Source organism: Mytilus galloprovincialis, chromosome 9, assembly GCF_965363235.1.
Source record: "Mytilus galloprovincialis chromosome 9, xbMytGall1.hap1.1, whole genome shotgun sequence".
NCBI lineage: Eukaryota > Metazoa > Mollusca > Bivalvia > Mytilida > Mytilidae > Mytilus > Mytilus galloprovincialis.
Genome location: NC_134846.1, coordinates 79014211 through 79041138, shown reverse-complemented (window position 1 = coordinate 79041138; position 26928 = coordinate 79014211). Strand labels below are relative to the sequence as shown.

Sequence of the window (26928 nt, the reverse complement as noted above, 5' to 3'; positions counted from 1 at the left end):
GTTTTCTAGTATAATGACAGAAACAAAATAAGTTTTTTGCTGACATGTAAAAAATAAGCATCTGTTCTATTCACACTCAATTCAAATCAAAGAAACACTTAATTAACAATTTCCAAACAGACACACCCACCTTACAGTATTCATTACTTAAAATAAACATGCACTCTATATACAAAGTTGACTTAAATTCAAATTATACTTGTATCACACTTTGGTCTATCACAACACCAAATAACAAAATTGACATTTAAGAGACGATATTTTAACAAACTTTAACAATCAGAGGCAGATAAGAATTGTAACAAGAAACAATTTTTGACTGATAAAAACAAATAAAATCATAGCAAAAAAACAAATCACTACAAGGCTATATAGTACTCAAGCTTTTTTAGATGTTTCTTTCAACTGGTCAATTAAATTTTAAATTCGATTTAAAACTATTTCAACTATTTTGTTTCATCTAGAACCAATACTTGATTATAACTACAAAAAATGTTTCCCTCCTGAGTCCTTAAAAACAGTGCAGTAACATTAGGTCCAAACTAAATTGGTAAATTACCAGACAACTACCTGTATCTGACTCTTCTCCCAACTTCATATTTAACAAGTTTTTTTTCTAATTTTTTCGATCAGTTTATATGTCAAATTCTAATTCCAAAATGAGTGTGATGTACAATCTTATCCTAAATAGGGATCACTTATCGAATAGCTCTATCAAAATTTTAATTGAAATAACCAATTGACAGATTATATGGATAAAGTAAAAGCATTTTCATTATATGTAAATTATTGAGGCAAAGTAATATCAAATGCATTTTGAACTAATAAAGATAATAAAGATAATACATGTATTGTACAGTCCTATAGATTTTGATTTTTCGTTCTTTTAAAATTACCAGCCTATTAAACATGCTGAACCTGTTCCAACATTAAATTACAACCAACTTTTTTAAAAAGCTGCTTTTGAATACATCACTGAGATGAGCTTCATATACATAAAACATACCTATAATTTTCTCTTTAATAATTATAACTGATTAACTACCAAAAGTATAGAAAAATATGACTTTCTTTGGTTTTATTAAATTTATGTAAAACAATGGTTTCTATAAAATTGGATTCAATACAATTTTTCTAAACAAAAAAATATTGCATAAAGAACTAAAACCTTCTCATCATATATTGCCCCCAACAATTGACTACATATTTTTAAAAGCTGCTAAAACCTGGTGTTTATGTAAATGTAAGTCCAGCTTCTTCATAAACTTTGAAGATCTTTTCAACGGAGGTAATAAATGCTGCTGTTCGTAGATCTAAACCAAGATTGTAGGTCATTGCTGTCCTCATGATGTTCTGAAAGAAAAAATATTTATCAATTTTACGCTTTTAAAATATTTCAAGGAAGCAAACATGAGAATGAAGCATGACATTAACAAAACTTATAAACTTTTAGAAGCTCAAACGGTTTAATGTTATATTGGTAGCATTTCATATGTATTTGATTCACATCTGAACCTTAGGAGAGAATCAGTGTGACCTTATGTAATTAATGCAAAATGTGTTGTGCAATAGGTTTCATTTACAATTAAAGGTGGAAACTGCAGCTGGTACATTTGCTGAGGATACCATCCACCAAGAAGCCGGTACAAATGATACTGTTTATCTCTGCTCATAAATTATGAACTAAGATTGCAACTCCCACATGGAAAGATGACATTTGTTAGTTTTTTTGCTGTTTTGTTTAAGCTCTATTGGTTTTTATGACCTTGAATGTTATATATTTTTGACCTTCCAGATTATTTGTCTTAAGCAATCCTGATGAAATTTGCTTAAATTCAGTATCCTACATTCTTTATGCTGACCTGCTCGTTATTTCTGTCAATTTTTTGTTTGTTTAACGACTTACTTGTAACAATGCCAAATCTATTGTCTTGACAACATTTTGAAAATAAACATGAATTTAAGTGTAAAATATAGGTTATAACAATTAAGTATCAATAACAATTTTTTATGTTTAATTTTCTTAAATATTACAGCATGAGAATGACAACAGCTTGTGATACGACTGCCCATAATTATTGCTATTCAAATTAAGATATGACAGATCTTTGAAAAATCATTGGCATGACTAATTTACATTTCTGTTAAGTTGCACTTCTGTTGCTGTGTAGAAATAAATATATCTACAATGCATGCTATAATATATATTTATGACATATTAAAACACTTTGAACCTATACATCACTTACCCTGGCTGATCTTTCCATTGAGTATTCTAATCCTGAATGTACTATATCCTTTTCAGAAGCACCCTAAAAAGTCAAGTTTTCAAGATAATAAAAGAGTTATCTTTTCAATAATTAAATTCATTTAAAACTGTTAAAATAATGCATGCATCAACTTTTAAATTATTGAACCTTGCTCATGTTGCTGTAAAAAAAATATGGGCATATTTCTATCTTTTTGAATTAAATAAAATTTAAAAAGTTAAAAATAAAAGAAATATTCCATACCTTATAAAGGTAGCTTTACATTTCATATGTTCGTGGTATAATATCCAGGTATTTTTGGAATTATAAACGATTGAATATAAATAGACAATCAACATTATGTACAGATAAGATTGAGATAGTGTTGTTACCCTGTAAATATTATTTTTTTGAAAACCTGTATTGTTTGGCTTTTGTCTTAGAAACACAACACATCTCATTTTATTCAAATTAGACTTAAAATAAGCTACACCCAACCCTAAAATTTAGAATTTAATCTATGCAGTAAATATACTCTGTAAAATGTACTCTTAGTATCAATGCAGCAAAATATTAACTTGAATTATTGGTCTGATTCACCATATTTTGTTTAGGCATGAAACAGATGTGCTGAATTATATGACTAAGGCCGAGGATAAATAGAGACAATCACATTACGCGGGATTCATACATGTACTTATACGCGTTACCGCTCTCTATATGTAACGTCATGGTTGCTATGTATTAACGTCATTGCATTCCAGCATTAAATCATCCATTTGTATAGACTTCTTTTTTCTCTATTCAAAACACAACGCAAACTACAATTATACGATCACGAGATTGGTACCGAGACCAAGATAAAAGATGGATTCGTCGACAATCAAGTCTATTCGAGCTGGAAACAGAGCCGCTGTCACGAAATTCTTCAAGAAACTAGATGAGCTGAACACTGATTCGGAGATGGATATTGACATTGCAGGTCCAATTATTGACGCTATAGTGAAAAAACAAAGTGTAATTCTTAAACTGGATGAACAGATTTTGGAAAATACATCGGATGAAGATCTAGAAGTTGAAATCACAGATGCAGATGAGTATAATTTAGATCTTGAAACACATTTACGCCGTTATAAGAAATTAGCACAAACAGTTACACGTACATGTACAGAATTATCTCATGAAAGCATTCCAAACACACGCCCCGTCATGAACATGCATGAAGTCAATTCCGAAACCCTACCTGTAATGAACACAGAATTCATCCCAAGATTTTCTTCAAAAACTAGTTCCCTGTCTAGTCAAAATCACCGCTTGCCGAAGCTAACCCTACCTACTTTTTCTGGAGATATTCTTGAGTGGCAATACTTTTGGGAGTCGTTTGAAAACACAATTCACAGCAATCATACACTTACTGATGTCCAGAAATTCACGTACCTTCAGTCACTTCTTAATGCAGACGCTATGAATGTCATAAATGGTTTAAACTTGTCCAGCACAAACTATCACAAAGCCGTGGAGTTATTAGTAAATCGCTTTGGGAAAACACACAAAATTGTGAACGCTTATATGAAAGCTCTTTTAGATTTGCCAGCACCCTCATACACATTAGATAGTATCCGTAATTTTTCGGATAAGTCAGAGGTTTATATCCGTGGACTAGAATCTTTAGGACAGTGCCAAGATACATATGGTTCCCTGTTAATCCCAGTTATGCTTGGTAAGCTCCCTGTTACCGTAAAAAGTAATATAACAAGAGAAAACGGAAACGACGACTGGACCCTTGGAAATCTAAGAAAGGCAATACAACGGGAAATATCTATTCAAGAAGCCAGCACTAATGGGAGTGAGTCTTATGATATACCTACCGCAAGTTTCCATGCCGGAATTGGTAAGAAAAATGGGAATCAAAATTTAAAAACTATTCTCAAGGTAAAACGTGTATTTATTGCAATGATCAACATTTCCCTACAGAATGTAAAAAGTTCACCGACAGCAAATCAAGAATGCAGATTGTTAAGAAGAGAAACCTATGTTTCAATTGTTTGGGTAACCATAAAATATCAGAATGTAGGTCGAAAAACACATGCCGTAAATGTCAATGTAAGCATCATACAAGTTTATGCAATGAATCTTCAATTCAAAAATCACAGAGTCAGAATATTACAAGTAATACAGAAAATGGCACGCCAATCATGCATACATCTGCTAAACAGGAAAATTCTACCGTCTTCTTAAAAACGGCAATCGCTCCAATATGGTCACAGAATCAGTGCGCCGACGCTCACATCCTTTTCGACGAAGGAGCGCAACGATCATTTATGACGCAGGAAATAGCTGACAAGTTGAACGTCAAGCCAGACGGAAAGGAAACCCTCAATATCTCCGCCTTCGGAAATTCTGACAAGAATGTTCGTCACATGAATAAAGCCACAGTGTATTTAGAAGCAGACTCAGGAGAGAAAATACCTTTACATGTATTGATTGTACCTACCATAGCAGCGCCGATTCAGAATAACCGCAGGTACATTTCGCAGCAACTACATTATTTGAAAGGACTAAAACTAGCCCATCCGTTATTAGAGGATAATAGCTTTGAAATTTCGTTACTCATTGGAGCAGACCACTACTGGGATGTAATCAAGGATGATATCGTTCGAGGCGACGGACCGACAGCGATGAGCTCCAAAATAGGATATTTGTTATCTGGACCACTTACATGTACAAGAGGACAACGCAATTCACATATGATGCACATATTATCTAGTCACACAAAAGAGGACTATGATATTGAGAGATTTTGGAAATTGGAGTCCCTTGGTATACAAGAAAACGACAAACTTAACACAGAAAAACAGAACATAAAAGAATTTTCATCAACATCGATAACATATGAGGATGGAAAGTACGTTGCAAAACTTCCATGGATTGAAGAATGTCCTGAATTACCAACAAACGAGATGATTGCAAGAGCAAGGACCCATAGAGTCGTTAACCGCTTAAACCAGGAACCAAACTTATTCAAAATATATGGCGACATAATTAAAGAGCAGGAAAAACGTGGTTTCATCGAAAAGATAAAGGAGAATGAGGACGAGCCACAGCACATACACTACATACCGCATCACCCCGTCAAGAAAGATTCTACAACTACTCGGATTAGAATTGTGTATGATTGCAGTTGTAAAGAGAACGCAAAAAGTCCGAGTTTGAATGACTGTCTTCATTCATATCCGCCAATTTCAAATGACATAACAGAGCTACTAACCAGATTTCGTACTCAGAAGTTTGCAGTGACAACAGATATCGAAAAGGCATTTCTGCAAGTTGGACTTCATAAATCTGACTTTGATGTAACTCGCTTTTTTTGGTTAAGTGACCCAACAGATTCAACCAGTCCGTCTACAACATATTGTTTCAAGTCAGTCTTATTCGGAGCTACATGCTCACCATTTATACTGAATGCAACTTTATTAATACACTTTGAAGAGAATCCTAGTCCAACAGCTTCAAGAATTACACAAGACTTGTATGTAGATAATGTTTTAACTAGTTTTACTGCCGAAGACGACTTAATGCAATTTCAGTGTTTATTACAGAAAGGAGGCTTTAACCTCAGATCATGGAACTCTAATTCTAACAGACTACGAGAACTTGCTGAAACAGAAAACGTACTAGATTCCAGTAACGAGGTCAACATACTTGGAATGCGCTGGAATGTTGCGGACGACAAACTTTTATTTGCAGAAGTAGATATAGATTCAACCATGGTAGATGTAACCAAAAGAGAAATATTACGACAGTCGTCTAAAATCTTTGATCCGCTTGGCATACTTAGTCCCGTGACAGTGAAAGCTAAGATACTAATGCAGTCACTATGGAAACGTAATTTTGGATGGGACGAACGCTTACCTGAAGATGTAACTACGCAATGGACTACTTTATCTACAGATCTTAAATATACAAAATCAGTTGAACTTTCCAGACTACTTAACAACGATGGATTATCGCCACAAACAGCAAGATTACACATTTTTACCGATGCTAGCAAACAAGCTTATGGAGCATGCGCCTACCACGTACAAGGAAAACATTCGCAATTAGTTATGGCTAAAAACAGAGTTGCACCGCTAAAAGTAATTACTTTGCCGCGATTGGAGTTGATGGGCGCCGTAGTTGGAGCGAAATTAGGTAAACATGTGTCGAATATTTTAGGAATTACAGAAATTACATTTTGGTGTGATAGCCAAATCGTTCTGAGTTGGTTGTATTCGTCGAAAATACAAAAACCGTTTATAGCTAATAGAATTACAGAAATCCGACAACTTGTGGAAAATAAAACTTGGAGGTATTGTCCAACTGACTGTAACCCCGCCGACTATCTTACCCGCGGCATGTCTTCATCTAAGTTTTTGAATAATGATACTTGGTTCAACGGACCGAAATGGCTTGCACATGAAGAACAGTGGCCGCCTTGGGATCGAAATTCTGTTGCTATGACAACAATTACAGACAATGAAAGTAAAGACATAGACCGGCAAATTCAACAAAATGATGACAGATTCACAGTTGTAAAGGAAGTCATCAATATAGAGAAGTTCAGCAGTTTTCCGAAACTGCTTCGTATAATGTCTTACGTATTGCGCTTTATAGCGAATTGCAGAACACTTTCACAAAACAGGAAATACCAACATTTAGAGGTAGACGAGATTCAAAATGCTTCACTCGTGTTGATACGGAATGTACAGCAAACTATTTTTATGAATGAAATCCGCAATATTGTTTCAAAGGATACTAATCGACTACTTATAGTACGTCAGTTACGGTTATATATCGACGAAAAAGGACTACTACGTTCCGGCGGAAGAATTGACAATGCGCTCGTTAGCGAAACAGTGAAATACCCTTATTTACTTCTGACAAAACACCCGTTGACAACATTGATAATTTTGGACGCACACAAACTACAAAATCACAGTGGAATAAATGGGACAATTACGTTAATTCAACAGACGTATTGGATACCGAAAATTTGACAAAGAGTGAAAACCGCATTACGAAATTGTATTCCCTGTAGGAAGATAATTAGTCGACCGTATGTGGCGCCTGACCCACCACCACTACCAAAGGATCGTCTTGGAGAAGACCCGGCATTCAGCGTCACGGGAGTTGATTTCACAGGAGCATTACATGTACGACAAAATGGTAACAAGGAAACAAAAGCGTATACATGTCTTTTTACGTGCGCCTCAACCAGAGCTGTTCACATTGAGTTAGTTCAGGATTTAACGACACATTCATTTTTATTAGCTTTTCGCAGATTTGTTAGCCGTCGGTCTTTATCGAAAATTATGATATCTGACAATGCTTCTACGTATAAATCTACGTATAAATCTGCAGCGACAGAGATTTCTAAAATATTCAAATCAGAAAAAGTGCACGGAAAACTTAGTGAGTTAGGAACATTGTGGAAGTTTATACCCAGCAGAGCTCCTTGGTACGGAGGATGGTGGGAGCGACTTATTGGACTCACAAAAACTTCGCTCAAGAAAACATTAGGACGTGCCTGTATCGACTTAGATATGCTACACACCGTTATTACAGAAATCGAGTGCACACTGAATGACTGACCGTTAACGTACATCTCTACTGATGAAAAGGATCCAGAACCACTTACGCCGTCTCAACTTTTGTATGGCAGAAGATTAAAGACTCTTCCGTATCCTTCAAATGACAAAAGCGAATTCAAAGACACTACAAAAACACTAACTTGCGCTCATGCGCTAAAACGTAACAAACAACAACAAGATTTACTACAACACTTTTGGACGAGATGGAAGAAGGAGTACCTTACATCACTACGGGAATTCCACAGAGCCAGTGGCAATAATTTACAGAGGATAAAGACCGGGGATATAGTACAGATTCATGATGACTCGCCTAGAACTGTATGGAACATTGGTATCATCGAGGACCTTGTGCGTGGTGGAGATGGTTTGGTGAGATCAGCTTTAGTGCGTACAAAATTTGGACTTACGAATAGACCAATCGTCAAACTCTACCCACTAGAGATAAATTCAAATGACAATGATGAATCACAAATACTTAGAAGAAGTGTCCGTTTACAAAACTGCAATCAGAGACTGTAATTATAATTGAGAACAATTTTCAATCGCAACTTGATTCAGAGATAGTTTTATATGTGATTCATAGACTTTAAAGTTTCAAATATTTCATTTCTTTTCATTTATAGATAATTTTCTTAATTTGGATAAATTGCTCATTGAGACTTTGATTGCACAAATTCGCGGCCCCGAGTATGTCAAGGATAAATAGAGACAATCACATTACGCGGGATTCATACATGTACTTATACGCGTTAACGCTCTCTATATGTAACGTCATGGTTGCTATGTATTAACGTCATTGCATTCCAGCATTAAATCATCCATTTGTATAGACGTCTTTTTTCTCTATTCAAAACACAACGCAAACTACAATTATACGATCACGAGACTACTTCCAATCAGACATTACTCTTCACGATGTATTTTGTACTAAATTTATCTTCAAAAAAAAAAAAAATAACTTACAGATATTCTTTTTTCGAACTCGTCAGATGGCTGGATAGGAATAGTTCCACCTTGTTTACCAAACTTCCTCTCTAGTGATCGCTGTACACTTTCTGTGAAAATAAATCAATTTATTGAAATGAAAAGATACATAAAATGTTACTGTAAATATTATGTTGAACCCTGCAAATTATGGTCTTTTGAGAATTATTAAAATTGAAATGCCAACTGATCGATTTTACTGGGAAAAAAATATTATAATGGTCAATTATGACGTTTATTATTTAATAGATTAGTGACCCATCCTATTGGGGATAGGCTTATCACCTGTAATCACTACTGATAACACCTGAGGTAAATGTTAATAAGGTAAGAGTCAGAAACTTGACAGAAAATTGAAGCATGAAGAATTATAGTATTTTCATCAAAATAATATGACAATAAAGGAATGGTGACCTATAGTTGTCATTTGGTCTGTTGTGAAGTGTTGTCATGTTGGCAATCATATCACATCTTTTTTTATATGGACTTCGAAAGAGGACAGTGTGTCTTAAAAGGGCATAGGGCATTAGTCAGCGGAGGGATGGTGGACTGCCCTGTGAAAACAATCATGCTGGAACACTGTTATGACTTTTTAAGTGTTTTTTTTTCATTTATTGTGAAATTACAAGTAATTAAAATCAACAGCTGCCCCATGAGCGCATGATACGCCTGACATCTTGTGTGGAAGTTTTATGCAATAATCATAAATAGTTTCTGAGAAAGTTTTAAGCAATAACCATATATTCTTTTTGAGACACAGTGGGATAAGTGAAACCCCCAACCCTGTTTTTTTTTTTACAAAAACCTAAATATCACTAAAATAAAATTTTGAATCAAAACCAAAAAGTATACAGATCTTAAGATTAATATAACAAAAAAGTGTGTAAAGTTTTAAGCAATAATCATAAATTGTTTTTGAGATACGGCGCGACATGTAAAAAAAAAACATCCCCTTTTTTACAAAATACTCAATAACTCAAAAATAAAATTTTGAGTCACCAACAAAAAGTATACAGATCTTTAAATTAATATAACAAAGAAGTGTGTAAAGTTTTAAGCAATAATCATTAATCGTTTTTGAGATACTGCACGACATGTAAAAACCCCCTCCCCCTTTTTTACAAAATACTCAATAACTCAAAATGAAATTTTGAATCATCACCAAAAAGTATACAGATCTTTAGATTAATATAACAAAAAAGTGTGTAAAGTTTTAAGCAATAATCATAAATCGTTTTTGAGATACAGTGTGACATGTGAAAAAAAAAAACACCCCTGTTTTAGTTACAAAGTGCCGTAACTCAAAAAGTTAAAATCTTATTTTCACCAAAAAGTATACAGATCATTTGACCATCATAAGAAACAACTATATTAAGTTTCATGAAATTTGGATAAGTCGTTCTCAAGTTACGGTGCGACATGTTTACGCCGGACAGACGGACGGACAGACACCAGACAATTTTATACCATAATACGTCCCGTCAAAATTTTGACGGGCATATAAAAATTACATAATTTAATTTAGGTGCTTTCAATGAATTTAACCATATACAAAATAAGCAAGCAGACACTCTTAATATATCAATAAATAGAAACAACCACACCTGTTAGTGCAAATTGTCACAGACTTAAAGAATTTAAGTTTATCTAGAAACTCTAATTAGATAGACTGAAAGGCATATTTTTAAAGGAATTGTACAGCTCCAATAAAGACAATTCCTTGAAGGTACCTTATCTGAAGGAATGTACTTATTTTTTTTAATTATTTTTTGCAATATCATCAGCAATGCAAGGTCCAAAAAATGCCTCTTGACCAAAAAACTAAATAATCATTATTCATTATCTTACAATAATAAGAAAAAGCTACTGAATTTACAAAAAGATTTTTTAAACAACCAAATCAGTCTGCTCGTAATGATCTGTCAGATGATAAACTAAATATTAGCTTCATTAAACACGGGTTAAATCACAATCTTTTACTTTTCTATGCATAACAGGAAAATAAAGCTTGAGAAAATTTAGTAAGATAAAATCTAATCTTACCAAGCAAATAATAATTGGAGTCCTTTTCATATTTAAATGTGAGTCTGCCATAACTGACATGGTTCAAATTCTTGAGCCACTCAAAGTAAGATACAGTGACACCACCAGCATTTATATAGAGATCCTGAAAAATATAATGATTTATTCTGTTAGATTAATTATACGTAGGTGTAACAGACTCCTGAGATGACCCCCAGTTTTTAGTGGGATTCTTGTTGCTTAGTCTTTATAGTTTCTACATTGTTTTTTGTATTAATTATACGTAAGTCATTTGTAACAGACTCCTGAGATGACCCCCAGTTTTAAGTGGGATTCTTGTTGCTTAGTCTTTACAGTTTCTACATTGTTTTTTGTATTAATTAAATACGTAAGTCATTTGTAACAGACTCCTGAGATGACCCCCAGTTTTTAGTGGGATTCTTGTTGCTTAGTCTTTATAGTTTCTATGCTGTGTTTTGTATACTGTTGTTTGTCTGTTTTTTTTTTTTGTTTTTTTTTTAAGCCATGGTGTTGTCAGGTTATTTTCGATTTATGAATGTCCCTCTGGTATCTTTCGCCCCTCTTAAATAAAGCATCATCCTTGTACTTTCAGGGTATTAGACATTATTGCATGTTTCTGAATACAGGTTTGAAAATTATATGACAGTTGAGAAATAAAATGTCTTAAAATACATTATGGACAAACAAATTTCCAATACATAAAGAATTGTACCAAATAAAGATCTCCTTTAGAATCTGTCCTGTATTTTTACTTTTCCTATTTCATTAATAAAAACTTACAGGAATAACAAGGATATTTCTTTCATGGAAAATCTTGTCTGCTCCCATTGTAGTGGGTCCATTAGCACCTTCAGCAATTATCTGAGAAAAACAATTAGTTTATGTTATAATATTTCAACACTATTACATTTTGTAATTCCTTCATATCTTAAATACAAAACTTACAAAACTTGCATAAAGCATTTAAGCATAGAGTAAAATCACAAAAATACCGGAACTCTGACAAAAATTCAAACCGATAAGTCCTTAATCAAATGACAAAAGCTTAAACATGTCAAACGAATGGATAACAACTGTCATATTCCTGTCTTGGTACAGACATTTTCTTATGTAGAAATTTGTGGATTAAACCTGGTTTTATAGCTAGCTTAACCTCTCACTTGTATGACAGTCACATAAAATTCCATTATACTGACAATGATTTTAAAATTCCATAAACTATTTACTTATTCATAATTCAAATTAGTGATTTCTTCAAAATCAGTGTTCTCCCCAGGATTTTTGGATAGCGCTGTGGTAAGCACGTAATTTTCGACAATTCTCAGTAACTTTAGAGCGGTGCGCGGTTTGTTTGTAATTGCTTTGTTATGTGTTTTTATTATACATGTATCATGCTGTTGATGTTTCCTCTTGTTATGATGTCCTTGTCATGCTCATGGAAGTTACAGTGTACCCCTTAATGAGGCTTTGTTTGTTAATGTTATTGTCTGGATATAGAAGAAGAGTCTTTTTTTCTCCATTGTAAAATCATATATTAAATCCTCATACTATCTATGTATAAAACTGAAGGAGAAGTCTTTTTCCATGATGGATCTACACCAGACTGCCTGTGCCAAGATTTCTTAGCACCATCAGGTAATGTTGCAGAACATGTAGGACCAACAATATTCAATAAAGTCATTGTCAGCTTCTGTTTGGTTTTGTAACCAACTGTAGCAGTGTACTGTTAACTTTACGACGTTTGACAGGAATTGACATTTTTTAGCATAAAGATTTCTCATTTTTATGACCTAAACGTTTTATAATATTTAAATGGCCTCATCAAGCTGGACATCGAGAAAGTAAAATTTCTCAAGTCGTATCAGCTTGGGGTTTGTTTTTCTAATCATATCCTCTCAAATTGTTATCAAATGGTAGAATTTCTGACTAAACAATTATCAGTTCGAATAAGGGATAATTAATACTTAAAAGACTTGCTCATTTACGGGGTTCGTATGGATAGTAAACCCGGCAAATAATTTGTAACAAACCCCTGGCCCTGTGTTTGATCGTTTTTAAAATCATCGTTAGTTCAAAGTTCGTAAAACAAGTTTGTGAGTGACGTCGGGAAATGCGGTTAATTCATTTCATCTCATTTCATTCATATATGCCTCTATATTTTCTTTAAATTAAAAAAATAGATGTCAATGTTGAAATCTTTGTTTATTTTGATCCTTCAATGACGCCATTTTGTAAAATTTATTAGACTGGTCCCGCAGAGTTACTTTAATACAATGGAAATAATTCATTCAAAAATCGTAAACCAGTCGATCACGTGATCCAAAGTTAAAAATAAGCGGGAAATTTGAAAAATTTGAAAAATATGAAAAAAAATATAGCGACACGGTTGCGTTGGATAGCGCTGCGGTCAGTGCAATAGGACAGCGGGGAATTGCAATAGCGCTGAAAAGCGCTGTGCTAAAACGGCCTGGGGAGAACACTGAAAATGTTACTTACTTAAGCCTGAACCAGATGAGCATGTTCTTCAACAAGAATTTAAACCCTGATTCATATGAGCATTTTCTCCCATAGGCTACTTACCTGAATTAGTTGAGAGTTTCTTCAATAGGCTACTTACCTTAGCCTGAATAAGTTGAGAGTTTCTTCAATAAGCTTCTTACTTTAGCCTGAATAAGTTGAGAGTTTCTTCAATAGGCTACTTACCTTAGCCTGAATAAGTTGAGTTTCTTCAATAGGCTACTTACCTTAGCCTGAATAAGTTGAGTTTCTTCAATAGGCTACTTACCTTAGCCTGAATAAGTTGAGTTTCTTCAATAGGCTACTTACCTTAGCCTGAATAAGTTGAGTTTCTTCAATAGGCTACTTACCTTAGCCTGAATAAGTTGAGAGTTTCTTCAATAAGCTTCTTACTTTAGCCTGAATAAGTTGAGAGTTTCTTTAATAGGCTACTTACCTAAGCCTGAATAAGTTGAGAGTTTCTTCAATAGGCTACTTACCTTAGCCTGAACCAGATGAGCATTTTCTTTGGTAAGCTGTCTTTCACTAGCGGCAGGAACAAGTATATCACATTTCTCCAGCAACAAGTCACCATCATATTCTTGAGCACCTGGGAACCCTTTAACTGTACCATGTTCCTATATAACAACAAAAATGTACCACAATAAGAAACCATCAATAATGTGTATATTATTATACTATTGCATATTTCAAAATAATAGCTGAACTTAACTAATCCTAATTATTATACACAGACTAACAATCCCCTTTTCCATATCCAAACAAAATAGTTTAAAGAATTATTGATTCTGTTGCAAAAAAGGTTTCACTTTTCATTTTGACTTTGATATTGACAACACATTTTTTTTTTGTTCTGAAGTTTTTGGTAGTTAAAAACATCAAAATGACCATTGTTTTATGTTGAAATGACAATGTCTTTCTAAAATAAGATGACCAATGACTATCTTAGACATGTGGCTGCTGAAATGAGTTAAATTACATAGAACAAGAGCTGTCAAAATGACAGTAAACCGGATTCTTTAACATTTATTTGTGTTCTGGCATTTATCAATATTACAAGGACAAAAACTCCTAATAGGAAATTTTAAAAGGTTTGGTTGAACGGTTCATGAGTAAATGCATGGACACAACATTTTTTAAACTTTCAAGAACCGTAACCCCTGAACGGTAAAAGTCAAAATCGTCATTATTGAACTTGACCTCCATTTTGTTGTCAGTAACAACATATTAAAATTTTAAAAGGTTTGGTTGACTGGTTCATGAGTAAATGCACGGACACGACATTTTTTAAACTTTCAAGAACCGTAACTCCTGAACGGTAAAAGTAAAAATCGACATTATTGAACTTGACCTCCGTTATGTTGTCAGTAACAACATATTAAAATTTTAAAAGGTTTGGTTGAACGGTTCATGAGTAAATGCACGGACACAACATTTTTTAAACTTTCAAGAACCGTAACTCCTAAACGGTAAAAGTCAAAATCGTCATTATTGAACTTGACCTCCATTTTGTTGTCAGTAACAACATATTAAAATTTTAAAAGGTTTGGTTGAACGCTTCATGAGTAAATGCATGGACAACATTTGGTTGCTGCCCGCCCGCCGTACATCCCCAAATCAATAACCGACATTTTTGACACAAAAATCCGGTTAAAAATGCTTAGGAGGGTCTGAAAGTGACAGTAAGAAGCAGGTTGACTGAATACCTACAATTTTGTAATCTTCTAAATCTCTTGGATTAATACCATCTAGGTTATATATACTGCAATCAATTTCTTTAACTCCTACACATTTAGCACCTGCTCTGTGGAGATATCTCATACTATGAAGTCCTACATTTCCAAATCCCTAAAAAAAAAAATTTAAAAAATCCTTCACTGCACATTTTCAATAGAGTAGCTTTAATTTATTTGTTGATTTTGTTCTTTTGGGAAAAGGTGGAATATAGATAAATATAGATTCTACCACTGCATTGAGTATGATAACATATATATCCACTTGAGACATTTAAATTTCAAATTCAAAATGTGAGACTTGCCTAGGATTTTAAATCTATAAATCTATCTGACAAGAGTGGATAAATAATGTATTGAAAGAAATTTGGTGTTGGAATCTGTTTCTCTATTGATTTTTAGACAACTTGTAGACAAAAAAATCCTTCTTTCCAAATAATCTGCAAAAAGATGTGTTCTCACTTTTTTTCATGACGCCACAATGGGAATTTTAGAGGAGAGCAAGAAAATTTTAAGCCATATAGAATTGTGACTACTGAGATCAAACAAATCACATGTAGATTAAATAAAAATAACCAACAGTTCAGCAGAAGTTTAATTTGGATAAGAGATTAGATACAGTAAACAACTTATTTTAGCAGATTCTTTATTTTCAGGTTAAGCCTAAGACGACTTAATTTCACAATTTTCAAATTTACTTGATGAAGACAAGTAAAGTAAGGTTAAATCAAATTGTAACATATTCGTGACGATTAATATTCACAATATTTTCCTACTTGCGGAAGTCACAAAAATGAGTTGTTTTACAGTATAATCATGAGAGGACATAATATATAAGTCTCTTTCCATTTACAATTTTGTGGCAAATATAAAAGAATTGTAGAAATGATGCTTATCATTGTAATGCAGCTTACCTGTATGATGAAGGTTTTGTCATTGAATCCTGGAGTCAGACCAATCATACTGGTATAACTAGCCTCCATAATAAAGTTCTCAATACCATGGAATACTCCCTGTTAGATGGTATAAATCAAATTTCAAATAAACGAAATATTCAGTCTATTCAAATAAACAGTCTTATTGAAAAAAAATTGAATCCAATGCTAAAAAATAGTCTAAAACATATATTTTTGGGGAATTTTACATTTGAGCATTCAATTATTTAACCTTATTAAAATTAAGATAACTTTTAATAAATAAAATAAAATTCTGTTACCAAGGATCAATTATAAACATACACATGTACAGTAAAGATATATATAACCTTTTATTATATTAAATAATTTAATACAATTGCCAATGTTTCCATCACCTCCCATTACAATCTGGCTTTTCCATTTTGAAATACACCTTATCACTTATTTTTAATACAACCAATCACTATTTCTCGCCATCACTAGACATCACAATGGAATGGTTCCCATAATATCTAAACGTAACAGACTCACAATAGAAAGCTATACAAAGGAAAAACGACTGTTGTATGACCTAAATAGTTCAAGTGCTAAATTGTAATAAGCCGACTACTTAATCTAATATAAAATACGGGCATCTTTTTCATTAATAAGTGCTATAAATCTTGAAAAAGAACTAATTCTAAATTTTGATTGAGATTATTATCATTCATATTTTCATTCAAAGCAAATTAAAAAAGAATATTAATATACATGGCAATTTTATGAAAAGGCACATTCCTAATAAAAAGTTTTTTCACAATCTTGTACATAGCACTCTTGAGATGCTGTTGAGACAATTCTACATTTCATCAGTCAATGCAATACTATACAATGTTCCTAAATGTTAGGAAATTAGTTATAGCATGAGGAATTAGATGAGTCCTTGTAAACTATAATTTGTATTTTATATATTACCAAAATCAAATAATAATGTGAAATCACAATGCAATAGAATGAGTCCTCTTCATTTCTAAACTATTTTAATTACATATTAATGAAAGTGCAAAAGAAAACAAGAGCACAGAATAGGGAAAATAAGAGTGAAAAATTTATCCCAAAAACAAAACATTGACAAATGAACAAAGAAAATGAGGTCAAGGTTAGATCAAGGATGTTTGCTCTTCTTTTTTAAATTTTTTTTGTCAGATATTCAAAATCCTCTAGTTTTAGTACACATAAAACCAGATGCTCCACAGGGCACAGCTTGATACAACCACAGAGGTCGAACCCTGAACAGTTGGGGCATGTATGGACACAACATTCAAGCTTGATACAGGTCTGAATTTGGATTGTGATTAAATACAATGTAGTTGACACAGCAAAGGTTTCTGACACAGAATGAATGTGGTCAAATGAAATTAAAAATTATTTGTTTTGCTTTTGTGCAATACACTATGCTGTTGAATATAAATCGCCTAAAATAAATATTTGAAGAAAAATTCTTTTTAATTTCTGAAATCTGAAATGAGAAAAATTTTACTCCACCCCTCCTCATTTTTGTCACCTCCCCCAATCCCTTATTCCAAAAATAATCTCAATTCAACAGAGCTCCAGATAAGAATTCACAAATTGGGGTTTTTACCCCTCCATTTTTTATTTAATTGAGTGAAATAGTTTTTCAATTGCATTAAATTTATTTATTCCAGTTCACCCCTCAAGCAAATATCAAATTGTTTTTTTCACCACCAAGCTCCTTAGTGTAATGGGTTTTTTATTAAATGAAATACATGAAATATATACTCTTGAACTAAAAATAAACAATGTTTTTGTCAAATTTTATTTACAGAAATCTGGATTTACTTGTCCCTTATTAGAATTTTTGGTTTCCGATGCTGACTTCATATAAGTAATTTGGCCTTTCGTGTTACAACTGATTTAGTTCTGACGAGTTCTTCTACCCCTTTTATTTTTAAGGCACCTAACATGCATGGACTCGCCATTGCACAACCCCATGCGTTCAAGTGACGCTTCCTGTCAACACTGCCTGAGACTTGTTATCATTATAATCCTATCAAAAAGAAACTAAAATATGCTTTTATTCAATATTTATGTGACGACTGTATAGTACATAAGGATAAATAACACACACGATAGCGTCTAAAAGTATCAAGAGCTCATGGTTTTGACAAATTATTGGGTTTTCCTTTGCATGAATTGGGTTTTAGAACACAGCAATGGGCACTTGCATTGGGTTTTCAATTATTTTTATAGCATGATCACGCAAATACCCAGCTTATCTTGAGCTCTTAATTCAAATTTCTAATTAAGTTGGCAACAATAACTACTCATTTAAGGTGGTACCTAACACTACAGGGAGATAACTCTGTAAAATCAGCATAACGTTTTAATTACCCTGTGTTGTTAAGGGAATATAAGCTTCTCAATGATCAAAATTAGTGTTTGTCAAACTGCTATATAACCAGTGTAATTTTCCTGACAAAATGGTTGGTTCAAATTTTTTGAAATTTTTATATTTTTGTCAAAGGGTCAAAGTAAATATTTTGTCAAAATTTTATGAAAATTAAATGAGCCAAATTAATTTTAGTGAAAGTGTTGGGTACCACCTTAAAATTTAAAATGCTTGAAAATTATGTTTATTAAAGGAAATGATAATTGTCATGAGATGTGTAGCTGTAATTTATTTTTAGAAGTTACTGTTAATTAATATTAATTGTAACCATGACTGTATGATATTTTATATTTTAATACTTGATGATGTGTTTAAATTTTAAATTCCTTTAACATAATTTTCAAGCATTGTGAGGGAGGTAATCAGGTAATCAAATATATATATATATATATAACAGTATTCTTCAAATTTTAATCGGATTACCTCTCTTGCACTGTTTTTAAATTGTCTAAATTGTCCTTTAACCAGAAAAACACTTGTTCCCCCTTTTTTTGCCTCTAATTGCTTAATGATTTGAGCCATAATCCCCTATAACCATCCCTTTGTAGAATGTAAACTTGTGGTATAATTTCAGAGAGATTTATACACTTAAACACAAGTTATTGACTGAAAACTACAAAAATGCTTATTTGGGCCCCTTTTTTTACCCTTCACTTATCGAAACACCCCTTGGAGTAAGAACCCCAAAACTCAATGCCAGCCTTTCCTTTGTAGTAAGAAACCTTGTAGTATAATTTCAGAGAGATTCATACACTTAAACACAAGTTATTCTCTGTAAACTAGAAAAATGCTTCTTTTTGGCCCTTTTTTTGCCCCTTATTCCTAAATGTTCATGGATATTAACCCCAAACTAACACCAAGCCTTCCCTTTATAATATTTAACCATGTGGTACAGTGGTACAATGTCAGAGAGATCCATACAGTTAAACATACGCTATTGTCCTGACACTTCAAAAATGCTTGTTTTTGGCCCTTAATTCCTAGACTGTTTGCCCCATAACCCTTAAAATAAATCCCAATCTTCTACTTTATGGTACAAACATTGTTGTACAATTTCAGAGTAATTGAAATACTTATACACAACTTATTGTCCTGAAACTAGATAAATGTATGTTTTGGGCCCCTTTGGGCCCCTAATTCCTAAACCGATGGGACCATAACCCCCAAAATCAATCCCAACCTTCCTTTAGTGGTTATAAACATTGTGTTAAAATTTTATTGATTTCTATTTACTTATACTAAAGTTATTTCCCAGAAACCATCCATCTTCGGGCAACGCTGAAGACTACGCTGTGATACCAATATACGACTGCACAAATTTTTGCAGTCGTATAAAAAATCAATGATCTTTCCAGAACAGACCTACTTATGAAATCTTAACATCGACCAATGAACCATGACATGAGGTCAAGGTTAGATGAACCCTGTCTTACAGACATGTTCACCATACAATCATTCTATACACAAAACAGTTTCCCTATATTACTCATAACAACTGCCTAAAATCCAGACCATAAAGCATCTGTAGACAAGATATAGACAATCTTGCGCTTGAATGCTTTGAAATCTACAGCTTTTTACAAACAATCTTCTTCAAACACTGCTGTTGAATTAGCATCCCCATGTCTTTCATCATGTGACTTCTTACATTTTTTTTTTTTTTGAAGTTTAATATTAAAATACTTTTGAAGTATAGTCTTCTCAATTTGATGATTGCTGTTATTTCATATGTTAACTTTCAATACATGTATGTGTACTTATCAACCATATTTAGAACATAATGAAGAACACATCCAGAGATAACTGTAGACAATATATAAATAAGAAAATACCAGAACTACATGTACCATAACAGAAAAAGAAGGCGGTTAAAAGTAAAGGATTTTATTACAAGAAGATATATTTCTATAACTTGAAGCCATGCTGAAAACTCTTTGAATCAATCAAACCCTTAAGTCATATGAAAAGAGTTTCTTAAAATTTAAGAACATTTTGATTATAAAAAGAATTTTCTTTTGAAAAAAGTTCATGTTTGTTTCTTTTAGAGAAAGCTATTCAAGTATATAAAACATGTTCAACTTTTTTTTTTTAATTTGAAGTTTCATATGACTTTAATTTAATAGCAACAATATTGAAAAAAGGCTCCTTATATCGTGTTACTATTACTAAATTATGTGACAGTAATTACAGACATATCAAGTAATAGTGTATATAGCTTCCTTTTGTTGTATAACAGTGAAAAACAGGAAAATCAAAGTGATGATTTTAATTTTACAAAAATCAATTTAGCATGACTACAAGTCTTTACGATGCCTTTACTGGTCCATTGAATTGTTATTTCAACATTTACCCTGTTCTTTTACTAATCTTGTTTTGAAAACAGAAAAATACTGATATAATTTCAATGAATACAAGGAGATGTGGAAAATAAATACAAATAAATGAGACAAGCAACCCAATACATGCAATATAACAAGAAAAATGTATTCTATTTTATTGGTGTAAATCACAAAATAAAATTATGGTGTGAAAACTTATTTTTGTAATTTAAAATCATCACTTTAACATGACAGGCATGCAATACTTTATGAACATCCTACCCTTCCTGTTGCTGATGTACGGCCGTGTATTCCTCCCTGGGTGATTGGTTTACCTGTTACACATGCTGACGAATTCATATCGTTATAACCTGAAAAACATCAAATATAATATAAACCTACCCTCCCAGTAGCAGAAATCCTACCATGGATTCCTCCTTGAGTGATTGGTTTTCCAGTTACACATGCTCGTGCATTAATATCATTCGAACCTGTAATATGTTAAAGCTATAGATGTATATGAATAAGTTCAAGTAATAATCGTTCTAAGTATACTGTGCAAGCAATCTCAAAAATGGCTAAATGCAACATGTTCTTAATAGAATCTGTAGCAATAGTGATTCAGTTTATTAAAAAAAAAGAAGCAATTTTCACAGTAAACACAACGTTGACAAATATTTTGAAGGGTTAGATTTAACATTTTACCAGTCTGCAACTAAGAAGACCACCACTTAGATTTCTGAATTTTTTTGGTATGTAAATTTCTAACAAAACAAACATGAAAATCACATGTTTAGACTCAAAAACTTCTTTTTGATAACATTGAAATCATTCCGAAGCTTATGAAAAATGTTTTTATCGTTTCCGGTCACACTCCGGTGATTATGTTTGACATAGTGAGTATGCATATGGCGTCATTTTGTTTAGAAGCTATAGATGATGCAACTGTTTTCGCTGACCTTTTCTTTTATGTCATTTTAAGCAAATATATTTATTAAATGGAATTTATCTTAATATGATGCATTAAAATGGAGATAACTGTATTGTAATTTATATTTTTAGCTTGGCCTTCTTAAACTTGATTTCAATGTTGCAAATATCCGTTTACCTAGCTCTATACACCATCACTAGGTAAATTCAATTAGCGACAGTAAAATCTAGGTTTTACAAAGGCCAAGCTTAAAATACATTACAGTTATCTTCTGAATTTAAAGCCCATTGCTTTCTATGTTAAATTTTGCAATTTCAAGCATTAATGGCTACTGTGTCTTCAGTTCAAATAAAGAGGCAGTAATATCATGTTAAAACTATACCTTATCCTGACTTATGCTGAAAAATTCGATTTTAATATTAAGACTTATCAACAAAAGACAATTATGGTAATCAACTGGCCATCATAAAACCAATGATTGACATTAAAAGGATGTTTAACTTTACTTTGATATCAATTTGATGTTCTGAGGTTATGTTAGATTGACAGTGCATTATTCAAAGTGTGCAACATCAACATGATTAAATTACTGATATCTGCCTGATATATTACAGTGAGTTGACTGTTAGTGTTGCTCTCCACCAATTGCAACTCATTCAAAATTTTGACCAAATTGCAATTTGTTTTATAAACCAAATTGTTCAACTGGTCAGAATATTGAACAAATTGTTCAGTCAAAATGTGAAAGTGCAAGGTGATAAAATAAAATATACTTACAATCCTATAAGACTTTAACTCCACTTTAATGATGCTGTGACAAAATTAGTTTATCAGTTTGTATAGTTATATTATAGTCATTTCCATGCTGAAGAGGAACTGTTTATTTTGAATTGCTATAAAATTGTCCAAACTAAGCTTTCATATGGTTTTTCTTTCTAAAAGTATTCTATATTTATAAGAATTAGATATCATTTTAAATAAAACATCATATATTCAGTAAAATATGTGTGAAATAACAATATGATATTGATAAGTTTTCAGGGGAGATAACCTAAAATATTATTCTTTTGAATCAAGACTTTTTTGAAAGAAAAGTTATTATCTCCCCCATGGAAACTTCCTACAAACATATATTTCAATTTTACACATATTTTACTGAATATGAAATGTTTTAATTCACATAATGTCTGATTCTTATAAATATAGAATACTTTTAGAAAGAAAAACCATATGAAAGCTTAGTTTGGACAATTTAATAGCAATTCAAAATAAACAGTTCCCCTTCAGCATGGAAATGAATATAATATAACTATACAAACTGATAAACCAATTTTGTCACAACATCATTAAAGTTGAGTTAAAGTCTTATAGGATTGTAAGTATGTTTTATTTTATCACCTTGCACTTTCATGACTTGGCTGTGGTTTTCTACAGCAGTTGGTTCAAATTTCTGACCAGTTGAACAATTTGATTTTATAAAACAAATTGCAATTTGGTCAAAATTTTGAATGAGTTGCAATTGGTGGAGAGCAACACTAACAGTCATCTCACTGTAACACTTTCATGGCAAAATGTGAGATTAGTTAATATAGGAGTTTCTTAGAAAAAATTTCATAGAAAACAAGTAGAAAGTAAAAATAGAGCTTCCAGCCTTTGTTAGTCTTGTATTATTTTTAATTTTAGTTTCATTTGTACAATTTGGAGTTTAGTATGGCGGTCATTATCACTGAACTAGTATATATTTGATTAGGGGCCAGCTGAAGGACGCCTCCAGGTGCGGGAATTTCTCGCTGCATTGAAGACCTGTTGGTGACCTTCTGCTGTTGTCTGTTCTATGGTCGGGTTGTTGTTTCTCTTGATACATACCCCATTTCCATTCTCAATTTTAGATATTTAAAAATATCATGCAAATTTCTTAAATAATCTAGTAATTTCAATAGTAGATTGGGATAGAAAAACTTCTCTAATTTAAGTAAGACAGCCCCATCAATCAAGGCAAAAGATGGTTTTGTATTAACTTGAATATATACCACATGCCAATAAACTAATATAGAACAAGCCTACATGTATAATCAACCTTCTGGGTATTAAGTATAACATAAACCATAAAAAGAGTGGTTTGAGAAACACTTTACATGCACATTTCTGTTTTAATTATTACAGTAATTTTATTGAACAAGTTAAAATCTATTTCATCGAAACTTATTAAAATATTATCCTTATTTGGTAACACAATATTTCGGTCAGAAGTAACAGATATACATTGTCATTGATACACAGAATATTTTTAGGTAAAAACAATTTTCTACAAGCATGACAATATGCATATGGTAGTAAGAATGATGAATATTCTAAGAAAAGAAAAAACAATAGGTTTTGTTTTGATATTGAATACTAACCTAATGTATTGGAGTAGGTGTCAGCAATCCAACTCATCTCTCGTTCTCCTGTTCCCATGTCTGGTGCAGGTACGTCAATGCCTGGGCCTAAATAACAAAATATCTAGACATGAAAACAATGGATAGATAATATTGTTTTAACCAGTGAAAATTGGCATCAATTTCAGTGTTGCTCTGGGTAAAACAATCAGAAGATGTTTAACATATATGTATCTAAATATGGCATACAATTAGCACTTTTCTAAAAAAAAAAAGGTACAAATTTAGACATTTTAAAAAGACAATTGTGAAATTCAATTTGTCAAGTGTCAATAAAATTATTTTGACGAAATTGTAATACTGCACAAGTGCTCTTGTCAATTAAATACATATATATTTACACTACTGACAACTGAACGCTCAAAATCCTGCTACATGTATGCATATAGTTGAATTTCAAATAAATTTTCATTTGCTTCTTTGCTTAAAATGTCTGTCCTGCAATCAAAGCGTGCACATGCTGAAATGGCATGTCTGTTTGACTTATTATTGAATTCATATTGAAAGTCCGTAAAATTAAGGTTTTACTACAAGTATCACAGCAACTTTTTTCTTTTTTTCTTGTATTACATACCTATAAATCCTTTCTTTGCTAGTTCCACAGTCAACCTACGAGTAATCTTTTCCAGCTCTTTCTCAGAATATTCACTTGGATTGATTTTAACTCCTGCTTTAGCACCACCAAAAGGTACATCAACTACAGCACATTTATATGTCATCAATGCAGCTAAGGCCTTCACTTCATCTTCATCTACTAGAGGGCTGTATCTGATACCTTTTGAAAACAAGGAAAAGAAAATACCATGAATTCATTTTGATATCACCTACATTTGTACATGTATTCAAGCTATCAACTAATTCTAAACTACAATGTGCAAATGTAACCATGGTAACATGTTAAGTTTATCAAGCATGACCATTCTTTCCATCATGTCCTTTTCAATCTAGAAAGTTTGTTTGCAAAGTTCTGAATCTTCTACTACTACCGGTTAGTGACCACCGTCATCAAGTTCACTATTTTGCCTCTTGTGAATGGGAAGTGCTGTAAAGAATTTACATTGAAAGTGAACATGGTTAATTTAAAAAATCTGCCAAAAAAAGTTCAATATTAAAATACAGTTCAGTGTAGGCCCTAGCGGCTGCAAGGTAAATTAATACTAATTTATGAAATATCAGTGCAGTAGTCAATTATTTTTTTTGTATCTAGTCCTATATCCATTTCATTTCTGTTTTTAAAACAGATACATGTATTGACCATGATATACATGTGACTGTTCAATGACAATGTCAAGCAGGGACTAACATTTTTTTGATACATACATGTACATTTCATATATTTTTAGCATTTAGATGATATTAAAGTAATTTTGGAAAGTTTGGAAGAGTAAACAGATTCAAGGAAAGTGGGATGTGTTGGTGGAAAGTCATGTTTCCTTTTGAAAGGTAAATGGTCATATGTTTTTACACAAAAAGATCTCTTAAGATCTGTTGTATGTGTGCCTTTTTGTAGTTGGGATGTACAAGTTCCAGGCCACTCTCACTCTGTTTTTGATAAATGTGTAACTGTTTCTATTTGCATCCATCCAAGCTTTTTTCAACTGATTTCGATAGGTTGTTCTTATGTTGTACCATTATACTTGTACCACTGTCCAAGGCTAGGGAAAGGTTGGGTGCAACTCCACTTCATTCTGTATGTATGTGCCTGTCCCAAGTCAGGAGCCTGTAATTCAGTGGTTGTCTTTGTTGATCAGTTACACTTACATATTGGATGTTCTTTCATTTTTTTTAACATTAATTAGGCCGATAGTTTTCTCATTTGAATTGGTCATTTTTGGGCCTTTAAAAGGCGACTATGCGGTATGGGCTTTGCTACTAATTGAAGGCTGTACAGTGACTTATAGTTGTTAATCTGTGTCATTTGGTCACTTGTGAAGAGTTGTCTCATTGGCAATCATACCACATCTTCACTTTTATTTATATTTGTTTGTACCAAACAAGTCCAGCACAATACAAGACTGAATTGAATAAGGTAACGACAATTTCCGGTGGTTTTAATTTTGGCAGATTCAAAACTTTTATCAATACCTTTGCATGTGCACTTTTAGATTGGCGAAATTTATTTTATAACAGAAAATAAACACCCTGCGAAAATAACCCGCTATAAGGTATGACACACATATTACCTCCTTTGCAAGGTGTTCTGTGCTGACTGTGTTGAGCTCTCCAAGCCTCGATCATCTCATATTCACCATTGTCACGGCGAAGAGGGAAACTAATTTCTACCATGTGATTGCAAGGTTTGATAATTTTCAAGATTCCCCTCACTTTCTTTCTTTTATCTTCCTTTGACATTTTGCCTTTCATGTTGTCCACCAGTTTTTCTTCAAGGAGTGTCGCTGCCTTGTCGTAAAACTTGTCAACAGTTTGTGAGAAGGTCAAGTTGTCTCCATCTTGGACTGGTAGTTCTCCAGTTGAAAACGGACGACTTGCTGACAAGATTCCTTTCGACTTCGAAAAAGTTGCTTTCAGGTCAAATCTGGGGACTGTGCGGAGCATTTCTGTTGAAACAGAACGCAGCATCTTGTTTTTTTAGTTAAATGTGTGGCTTGATTTCCTCTTAAAAACCTTACAATCTACAATTTTCGAATTGACTGCTTGTTGTTATCGAATTTTTATGGCCTTTTTATGTTAAAAATGACCTTGAATCAAGTTTCCGGAG

At 32.7% G+C, this 26928-nt stretch overlaps 1 protein-coding gene across 2 annotated transcripts; it reads right to left on the bottom strand.

Moving 5' to 3' along the window:
- Nucleotides 1-874: 874 nt before the first annotated feature.
- Nucleotides 875-26928, bottom strand: LOC143046056 (glutamate dehydrogenase, mitochondrial-like). Of its 2 annotated transcripts, none has more exons than XM_076219026.1 (12): nucleotides 26393-26928; nucleotides 24784-24984; nucleotides 24171-24257; nucleotides 21243-21331; nucleotides 16071-16169; nucleotides 15134-15271; nucleotides 13903-14040; nucleotides 11687-11767; nucleotides 10907-11030; nucleotides 8843-8934; nucleotides 2250-2312; nucleotides 875-1353 (listed from the first exon to the last, which is right to left on the bottom strand). In XM_076219026.1, exons 1-12 carry the CDS (start codon nucleotides 26787-26789, stop codon nucleotides 1234-1236), a joined length of 1629 nt encoding a protein of 542 aa, XP_076075141.1. In that variant the 5' UTR covers nucleotides 26790-26928; the 3' UTR covers nucleotides 875-1233. The 2 variants fall into 2 exon arrangements, with proteins under 2 accessions (XP_076075141.1, XP_076075140.1); XM_076219025.1 differs by lacking the exon at nucleotides 21243-21331 and adding an exon at nucleotides 21123-21211.

Bases quoted from the DNA above. Each gene is read 5' to 3' on its own strand.
- LOC143046056 (XM_076219026.1), bottom strand. From the start codon at position 26,789: ATGCTGCGTTCTGTTTCAACAGAAATGCTCCGCACAGTCCCCAGATTT. The intron at 15,272-16,070 runs GTAAGCTGCATT...TTTTTTTTTTAG, and splicing joins ACAAAACCTTCATCATACAG to GGATTTGGAAATGTAGGACT. The intron at 2,313-8,842 runs GTAAGTTATTTT...TTGACTTTTTAG, and splicing joins AGTTCGAAAAAAGAATATCT to GGTGCTTCTGAAAAGGATAT.